A 10,475-nucleotide genomic window follows, 5' to 3' on the forward strand; every position below is an offset into this window, starting at 1 on the left:
ACGCCATGGTGCAGCAAGTGTCACCTCTCTCTGCTGTTTTGTGCCTTGATGGTACATGGCAAATAGGACAGATGCTGGCAGCAGGGCATTCGTGTCCTGGCACCCTTGCTTCCTAGCTGATGGGTTGCCTGTTCTACTGTGCAGTTGCGTCGCCCAGTGCTACCTCTGTTTTCCATATCAAGAAAAAAATTGACAGAGGATTAGAAACTTTTAAAATGTTTTTCTTATTATTATCTCATAAATTTGGCATATCCTGTATTTCCTATATAATTTATGCATAAAGTTTGTCTTGTGTTTCCTGTTAATTTCATTTTGTTTAACCCGGAATAATTTTAAACAATTATCAAAAATTTCTTCAAGAAAAGCAAATTCAGTTAAATATTATTAGAGTTACAAAATAAATGCAGCATAATTATGTTGGTTATTCTAGTACCTAATGATAAATTATGTATGGCTGTTTTTTAATTTTTAGTTGCACAGTGCCACCTATTGGGCATATGTTATAAAACACCTTCATATTTTTGGCTTTCCAGGTTTGGTATTTAGCTGCTTTTTGTAATCATCATTGTCATCACTTTCCTAAAACAGAAAATCTATAGCCAGCTTGCGTATTCAGATGTTTCTTATTCATATAGATGCCAAAACAAAAATACATAGCCTGCAAATTTTATACAGAATCTTTGTGTTGAATCCATCTCCACTGTGCTTCATTTTCTTTGAGCATCTGCTTTTGTTTTGGCAATGCAGTCTGCAGATAGTTTAACACTGCCTTTGCAAGCTAAAAAGAGCTTTTGTTGATAATATTATCCCCAGTATTCTTCTACTCATGGCCTGTTCTGTTCATTGCGTTTGTGTGTGCTTGTGTGTTTATTTTCTTCACCACTGCACTGTTAGCCCCGCAAAGGTGAACAGTAGACCCAGTGCCTACTGCACAAGTGTTAAAGTCACCTGAGAGCATGGTGAAAATACTCGGAAAGCTGATAGTATATTAACATGAGAACCTTTAAAAATTCTATTAGTAATATTAAGAAGATATTGGTTAATACATCTTGAGGTATATTTCTTTTACATGAAAAAACAAAAGTTATTTTGTTTTATTTTTTAAATCATTGATATCCTTTTAACACTAAACCTAATTTCTCAGTGAATGATATTTGTGCTCATGCTGCAAAATGGTATTATATGTGCACAAGAGATACATTTTATTCAATTATAGCATTTTAATTAAAATTAGTACCAAATTGACACAGTCTTATTAATCTAAAGATACAAAAAAAGATTATGTTTTTTCCTCAGCTTTCCTATCTCTTACACAGGGATAGAACCAGGAATAACCAGGTGAGGTTTTTAGAGCCATTCTCTGTCCTTTTACTTTCCCAGTTAAGAGAAGAACAGCAAAGAGGTAGGCAGGGGTATACTAAGGGCCCAAGGTTAAAGCACTTATAAGCAAAAATTTAAAAACCTGAAAACATTCTTTGGTAAGGAAAAAGACAACTTAGGGAACTTTAAAAATTAATTTGTTTTTTTAAAGAAACTATGTACATTGAGATTGAACTCAAGAAGAGCACATGCACCCACTGCAGAGCACAAAGCAGACATCTGCGGAGAGCAAAGGAAGATCTCTGATGGTTTTTAGCATGACCTGAGAAAGATAAAACAAGACAGAGTAATTTAGAAACCCTTGCCCTGTTGCCCAAAAATAAAATATAAACAGTTAAAAAGCTTTTAACATTCTTTACTGTCACCTCGCTTGCCTAAGGACCTTACTTTCCCATCCATCATCTAGGTTCCAAAAACGTGAAAATTGAAAAAGCTGTCAGTGTATTTACTAGCCTAGATACAGTCATGACTTGACTCTGGTTTGTTGCTAGACATTCATTTTCAGTTCTGCAAGTTTGAATCTGCCAGGACTGGAATGCTTAGGTATTAGTTGCTGACAATTTCACAGTAATTTCAGGCCAGACTTGCCTTTGAGCAAATCATATCAGTAATAATGAGGTCAAATTTTCTTATTACTTTTGGCTTGTCTAGCAAATATTGCATCATATTTGTTTCTAAAGTCAGGGAATTTTGCCTAGCCTTTGAACTTTGAAAATAAAAGGATGAGAGAAGTAAACTTGACTGAGTGAATGCAAATTGTAGAAGGTCTCCCTATTTTAACTTTTTAACTTCTTTTTGTTGTTGGTTTTTTTTGGTTTTGTTTTTTTGTTTTTTGAGTTGGAGTCTCACTCTGTCACCTGGACTGGAGTGCAGTGGCCACTCCCGGCCACCACAGCCTCAACCTGCTGGGCTCTGGTGATCCTTCTGCCTCAGCCTTCCACATAGCTGCAACTACAGGCGTGCGCTACCATGCTCGGCTAATTTTTTTGATTTTTATTATTGTAGAGATGAGGTCTCAACAAGTTGCCCAGGCAGGTCTCGAACCCGTGGGCTCAGCAATTCACTCACCTCAGCCTCCCAAAGATGCGGGATTACAGGCTGAGCCACCGAGCCCGGCTCTATTTTAACTTCTAATCTCAGAGGTTGAAGTTATAGAACAGAAAAGTAATGAGAGGCATGACTGAATATTGGGTTTTTGATCTAGAAGAAGCTGTCTGATCAGTACATTTTTGTTGACTTTCACTTCTTAGTCTTCTAATACTACATCCATTGTCCCAAGACAATGGGCTTTTTTGTACCTGTATGTTTTTGCTTTCCTCTTGTCACCTCAGACCATTTCATCTCATTACCATTTAAGACAAATATTTGTCACTTTATGCTTTTCAAGCAAAAGTTTTGTATAGAAGGGCAACATATATGATTTGTGTGTGTCTGAACATATGTTTAAACCAAATTCCTAGCATGTTTTTCTTTTGTTGTTTTGTTTTGTTTTGTTTGAGCTGTCGCCCAGGCTGGAGTGCAGTGGCATGTTTACCTACTGGGCTCAGATGATCCTTCTGCCTCAGCCTTCCAAGTAGCTGGAACTACAGATGTGAGCCACCATGCCCGACTAATTTATTTATTTTACTTATTGTAGAGATGAAGTCTCATCAAGTTGCCCAGGTTGGTCTCCAACCCGTTAGCTCAGGCAATCCTCTCACCTTGGCCTCCCAAAGTGCTGGGATTATAGGCGTGAGCCACCACATCCGGCCCCTAACATGTTTTAAAAATCCATTCTGCCTCTCAGCTTTTAATCACTAAATTATATCAAAATCTCTTGAAAGGTAGGTTCTCTGTCTTCTAGGTCATTTTTATGGTAACATTTTACAATAACTGGCAAGTTAACTATGGAGAACTCAAGCTCGTCTCATACTCCTCCAGCTGTGACTCTTCTATTAAAGAGAACTCTGTCTTGAGCTGAGTGACTTTGAGGGAGTTGTTCTGGATAAAAATTATTATCCAGCCATTTCAGGCCAGGCAGAATGCTCTGTGCTGTACATGTATTACTCATCTCAGGACTAGGCCATGCTGTGGATCAGAAGAGACCATAAGCAAGAAAATCCAGTTCCACTTCTGGCTTCCTTGAGGCAAGAGGTTGGGAGAGAGCAGTGCAGGGGCCAAGGGGAATGATGCTGAATGTTTCTTTTTTAGGCTTTCTGAGTCTTTTGCGCATTGTACTAAACCTGTTTTTATTGTTGTTGGGGTTTTTTTTGCTCTGAGACCTCACAAGTCATTTCTGAAACCTCACTCAGAACATCTGGGCAGGGACAAACAGGGCGTCTCAGTTTTCTAAGGATGAAACACCCCACTGGCCTCCTGCTCTGTAGCTCTCTGTTAAAAAGCAGTTTGCTTTATTTACATCATTTTGATTAAATAAAAACTTAATTGACTGACCAAATTCTGCAATTCTCAAACTTTAATGTTATCTTTAAGGCGATTTATAAAACCAAGAAAGATCTCTGTGGTTTTATTCTGACAGTCAGAAGAGTTGAGGAATGAGGCAGATTCTAATGCTAAGTTTTCTTACTTTTGAACTGTAAAATTATTTTTGAACTGCAAAAGACCTATGATGATTGCTATGTATGTTCATGAGGAAGACACATTTGAATGATTGGTGTTTTCAATTCTGGCAAAGCATGACTAGCCACATTAAGAGAACTCTGTGAAACATTTTGTCATCAGATGAAGTAATAAAAAAGACAGAATGGGCCTTCTTGCTTAAATAAGTGACCATTATTACATATTGCTTCAGATAGTTGCATTTTTGAAGAAATATGTTTATACTTTGAGGGAACTATCAAAATAGCATTCTGCTATGCAAACTACAACTTTCCAGGTCAGACTCAATTCTCTTCTTTATTTATGGTCTGTGAACAAACTTAGCGAAATGTGTGATACAAGGTGTGCAGGATGTTTTTAACATAAACATAATTAAGTATCATTACCATCATTACGTTTTCTGTCTTTTCACTCACATATGGGTGAATATATACATATACATGTAGACATAAATATATTAATACATATATTTATATATGCTTATAAATGAGATACAATTTAAATTAATTTTTGTTTGGCTATTGTGGACAACATCTTATTGCCTTGAATTCATGTCTTATCAAGAAAGGCATCATTCCTGGGACCGTTCCTTAAGGAGTACCATTAGAAGACTTTTCAAACTATATCTGGAAATTATATACCTACTTGTTCGTGTAATTTTACTTGCATCTTATAGACTCCCCTTTACTTGGTGAATCATGGAGAGAATGGACCAGTCAGATGCAACAGGTGCAAGGCCTACATGTGCCCGTTTATGCAATTCATCGAGGGAGGAAGGAGGTACCAGTGTGGATTTTGCAGCTGTGTGAATGATGGTAAGTGATGCTACTAAATGCTCTTTGTCAAACTCTTTAATAAATAAAATATTTTATATTTCCCAGCTTAGGAAAAGCTTAGATTTTTTTTTCTCTTGATCACAGTACCTTCTTCGACATACTTTGTTTTGGAAATTTAAGCTCCTCTTAGCCTTACATAATTATGTGAGCCCTACATGGAAGTTGTGACGTTTTAAAAGAAAACTCACAAGTAGGGGACAAAAATGTATTTCTTAATCTCCTTCTACAAAGACTCAGCTGAGAAAAAATGAGATTTTTGCCTCTTCTGTTTATAGATAATGAACCAGGGAGACTCCTCTTTTGTCATTCCTCAGGGTTTTTCTTGAATATGAGCTCATTGATATGTAAGAAGAATTCAGATACAGCAAAGGGCTTTCACATGTATACAGATTCTTTTCACTTTGATATAAATGTTGGGTTGTTAAGAAGGAAAGAACATTATTACAAAGAACTTTCCCATAGTCATTATATTTTCAGTTTTATTCCAGCATAAATTCACTGATGTTGAAAGAAAACTTCAAAGTTGCCAAATGTTCTCACATTCATTATATTTATGTCTCTGTGATTTTACTTTTTGGTGTCAAATGAAGCACATACTCAAGCTGAGAACATTCCCCCACTTATTTACATGTATAGATTATCTTTTGATCATGTGGTGATTGTTAGAGTATTTTCTATGGGTTTTACTCTGTTCCTTATATTTGTAGATGGGTTCCCTGTGGGTAATTAGATCTGAAGGCTATTAGCACTATCTGCCCATGAGCATGTCTACTCCTTAGTGACAGCTGAGCATAGGCAGTTTTCTGCCAACATCATAGCCTCCGTGGCACCTTGGCTTCCTGAACTTCCTCTGGTAGGAGAGCACTGCTTGCCTCCTACACACAGTCCGTCACACACACAATCCATGGTTTTCTTCACCTTATGGTCCAGAGATGGGTCTTGGGTCTTTCTCATGAACAATTCCTGACAATTCCTTGCTGTGGAGTTGAATCATTGGTTTCCAGCCTCATCTCAAAGACTGTCGCCTGGACCTCTTGGGACGTCTGTCTCCTTGGTCAACTGTGGTTTCTACTCACTGCAAAGGGGGTGTCCCAGTGAGACCAGATTCTGTTAGTTCTCCACCCTTCCTTCTCTTTCAAAGGAAGATATTGTTTCACATCTCTTAACCTGGGTGAAATCCGCAACCAGTTCCTTGGCTGTCACTTAATACTTGGACCTGGGTTTTGGAGCCCTATGACAATTCACTTTTCTGTGCTTTGGTTTTGGAGGAAAAAGTCTTGAGAAGACAGAGTCCTCTACTGAAGCACTTGGATAAAGTCTTCCACTAAGACCACCAGCTCAGCCGGGCTTGGTGGCTCAGCCTGTAATCCCGCGCCTTTGGGAGGCTGAGATGAGTGGATTGCCTGAGCCCGTGGGTTCGAGACCCGCCTGGGCAGCGAGACCTCATCTCTACAATAAATCAAAAAAATCAGCTGGGCGTGGTAGCGCATGCCTGTAATTCCGGCTACTCGGAAGCCTGAGGCGGAAGGATCGCCGGAGCCCAGCAAGTCGAGGCTGCGGTGGCCAGTCTGGGCGACAGAGTGAGACTCCAACTCAAAAAAAACCAAATAAATAAAAGACGACCAGCTCCTCAGTGTCTTCACCCAAGACTTCAGCTTTCTTAGGAAGGTGCTCAGAAATGTATCTAGTATGTAGAGCAGCAGAGATCTCAATTTGCTGTGACTCCCTAGTCTTACACTCCAAGTGTTACCTCGGGGTGTTAAAAGATCAGCTATTTTCTCGTAGAGAGAAACCACTTGGAATTCTTGCGTCTGTACACAACAGTCTGTTCCCTTGGGTATCCACTCCTAGGAGCCTACTATGTTCTTTTTTCAATAGAATTATTCATAGTAGGCTCAAATATTTGTCCCTACAAGGAAGCCAAGACTCCCTTAGATTTATGTTGACATCTGCATTCTTCATTTAAGTTTAACGATGACAGAGTTTTATTGGCATCAGAAGGAACCCAGCAGGCTTGGTCTCACGGTTCAACTCTTATTTCCTTGCAGAGTTTCCAGGGATTGCTCAGTTGGAAGCATGTGAGATCACAAGGGTGCAGGAAGGCAAGGGTAGTATGGCAGTGCATAGTTTATGGTGTGACGTGCATTTAGGCTGCTTTAAAAAAGATGACAGGTAATATTAAATGCTAATGAATATAAATTTAATTTTAAAGGGAAAAATTCACACATTGCATGTAGATTTATAGATGTGGACAACTTATAGGCTACTTTATGTAGAAATTATTGTGCTGTACATTTTAAGACAGCGAGATAACCATCTCATCTAATTAACAAAAGCAGTTTAAGACCTTCAAGGTTTACTTACCTCAGCTGAGCCTGTCAGTTTTCACTTCTGTTATCTCTTCAAATCCTTGAATTTTCCAAATTCAGAGATTCATATGTACATGTGAACCTTATAAAACTTATTTTAAAAGAAACGGCAGTCAGGTGCAGTGGCTCATACCTGTAATCACAGCATTTCAGGAGGCTGAGGTGGGAGGATGACTTGAGTCCAGGAATTCAAGACCAGCCTAAGCAACATAGTGAGACCTCATCTCTACAAAAAATAAAAAAAAATTAAATGGACATGATGGCGCACACCTGTAATCCCAGCTATTTGGGAGGCTGAGGCAGAGAGGTTGAGGATTGTGCCACTGCACTCCAGCCTGGGTGACAGGGTGAGACCCTGACTCGAAAAAAAAAGGAAATTAACCCTCAACAATTTTTTTAAAGTCCAATCTAAGAAAACAAGCCCTGTTTTCATTCTCGTGTCCATTTCACAACTAAAAGTAAAGAATGCTGAGTTGTTCATTAAAAAAACAAAAGAATGCTGAGTTCATTAAGAAAACAAAAAGGATTACTTCTAAGTTGTTCATTAAAAAAACAAAAAACAAACAGTTTTGTTGTTCTTTACAAAATGCTTAAAACCAGAGCATTGGTAGTTTTTTGAAATAGTTCTATCAGCAGTGGTTTAATAGCCGGCCCCATTAATCTCAAGGCAACAGGAGTTCATTTTCAGAGATACCAGGCCATATTTGTCCAAGTGTTCAGTATGTGACTCACAAGTGTTCCTGTGCTGTTGGGTGACTTCCAAGTCTTTGCCAGAACTAACCTTCTTAGACATTTGATTCAAATTAGAGTTCCTCAGCTGAGATCTTAGTGGCATAGTCTTTCCCTAATACAGTAATCCTCTCTACTCTTAAACCCAAACATTAAAAGATTACTATGCAAACTGGCCATGGCTGAAGATATCTCTTAATTAAAGCATAATTAATATTGTAATTAGTAGTATAGTGCATATAATCAATGCTTGTTTCTGTTAGGTATGTAAAAAATTCAAATGGCTAGAAAAGTGAGAATTCATTTTAAAAGAGGTAATTAAATAGAGACAATTAAATCTGGTTTGTGATAACTTAAAATCACCAGTACTTTTTTTCCTTGTTTCTCTATGACATCTAAATCATAAATGTTTTCTGTCATTAATAATTTATAAATAAAGAGTTAAATAGATTTTTTTAAGAAAGCCTTCTTACTTTCTAAGACATGTTTTTAAAACTGTGGATATTTAGAATATACTACATTCCAGCTTTAAAATATTTTTTTTCTTATACTAGCTCCTTTCCTCCCATAATAAATTTTGAGAGCTTATTAAATTGTCAGTGTTTATGAATACAAAAAGATTTCCTTTCCTGTTTTGTTTGTATTAGTTCCGCCATTCTATTTTCAACATCTGGACCACATTGGAAGAAGACTGGACCACTATGAGAAACCAGAGTTATCTCTAGGATCTTATGAATATGTCGCTACCTTGGATTATTGCAGAGTAAGTGTTCCCAAGACTTCAAGTGTTTACATGATGATGTCAAGTTCAAGTGAATAAGTTAAGGAACTGACTCTTGGTTCACAAATGACACATTTTGGTGGTGTCAGGGGTATGCAGAAATGCCTGAGAAGCAGGTCCAGTCTTTTAGGTTGTTAACATGATTCAGCTGCCACATCATCTTCCAGAGTGATCCTTTTTAACCCTTTGCACTCAGATGTCCCCTCTTAGGAGACATCATAAATGTAGCAAACCACTCTGATATCCCATCTCAGGGGACATAGACTGCTGGTGATTATACAGAATAAATTTATGCAAGTGCAAATTTAAAAAAAATATGTTTCCTTGAAGTTTTTCATTCAAATTGCACAAAAAAAGCAAATAAAGAGTTGGAATATGTACTGAGAGATGATCAATGTGGTTTTCAGGAATCACTAGTGTGTCCTTCCACATCTTCTTCGAACAACAGACTGGACAATAAATTACTTATTATTAATGTGGGTAATTAAAATCAAGACTGCATTGTCTGGCTCAAACAGAAAACACCAGGTGGAAGGCATCAAACAAATTACTCTTGCACAACATGTATCAATGAACCTACAATGCATGTCAGTGACTTTCACATGTTACCTCATGTTAAAAAATGTAATATATAAAATTTTGGTTTTTTTGTCATGAAGAAGTTCCTCAATGGCCAAAATTCCATTATAAGCAAATATCATTGCAATAAAATAAGTGGTTCCAACGCTATACTATTTAATATGAAGTGATTTGTTTTTCACTATTTTGTTAAAAAATGTGATCTAGCTGCTGGTAGCTGATTCACAAGATGTCTCCACGTGCAAAGGATTAAAAACAGAAATGTGCCAGAAATGGAAAACAATAATTTGTACATCCTCACCAGATAGAATATGCTGGGTTCTTAATTCAGCAGTTCCACGCAGTGCCTTTGTCTCACTCCCTTAGTAAATAATTGCATAAAAACTTCTGTTGCAGGGGAAAAGCTCTACTGGAATGGTCAGGAGGACTGTTGAAGTGTTTCTGTACCTCCTTCTTCACGCTAGTTGTCCCCGCAATGTTTTGGGCTCTCAGAATTCTCCTCAGACCCTCTCAACAACCTGGGATACAGGCTCTGGTTTCCCTGCCCTAAAATGTAACTGTGAGGTTCTCCTAATCACCTCCCACAAACCTCTATTGGTTCTTTCCTTTCTAAAAAGTTTTTAAAAATTAAAAAATGTTAAAAAAAAAAAGCAGATTATCTTATAAAGCCATTAACTGTTGGACCCCAAACTACCACCTCAGCTATCTTCAATTATGCAAACTCTCACTAAGTACTTTGAGCCTCTGAGCCCCTTTAGCAACTCCTTGCCTTTGTATAAGATATTCTTTTGACCAGAATATCTTTCTGTTATCTTGTCATGACTCCAAATACCCTGCCTGGCAAACTCCTACCTTCTTTGTAATGCCTGGCTGAAAGGTATTGTGTATGCACGTAACTTTTCTCTGTCTTTGTCATGTTAGTTATTTATTACAACTTCTGTTTTGGGGGTTTTTTTGTGTGTGTGTTTTTGAGTTGTAGTCTCACTCTTGTTGCCCAGGCTAGAGCGCAGTGTGGTACGCTCACAGCCACCGCAGCCTCGACCTGCTGGCCTTTGGCGATCCTTCTGCCTCAGCCTTCCAAGTAACTGGAACTACAGATGCACACCACCACACCTGGAGAGTTTTTGTGATTTATTGTAGAGACGAGGTCTCACCAAGTTGTCCAGGCTGATCTTGAACCCCTGGGCTTGGTGGCTCAGCCTG

General features: G+C 38.1%; 1 protein-coding gene across 1 annotated transcript in view; it reads left to right on the forward strand.

The window, feature by feature from the left end:
- Positions 1-10,475, forward strand: part of SEC24D (SEC24 homolog D, COPII coat complex component) — a 100,750-nt gene that overhangs the window by 50,759 nt on the left and 39,516 nt on the right. Inside the window, exons 8-9 of the mRNA XM_008067357.2 lie at positions 4,655-4,793; positions 8,560-8,675. Of these exons, the coding sequence (XP_008065548.2) occupies positions 4,655-4,793; positions 8,560-8,675 (255 nt within the window). The remainder of the gene's footprint in view (positions 1-4,654; positions 4,794-8,559; positions 8,676-10,475) is intronic.

This window comes from Carlito syrichta, unplaced genomic scaffold (assembly GCF_000164805.1).
Source record: "Carlito syrichta isolate Samal-C Ts95f unplaced genomic scaffold, Tarsius_syrichta-2.0.1 Scaffold309486, whole genome shotgun sequence".
Lineage (NCBI taxonomy): Eukaryota > Metazoa > Chordata > Mammalia > Primates > Tarsiidae > Carlito > Carlito syrichta.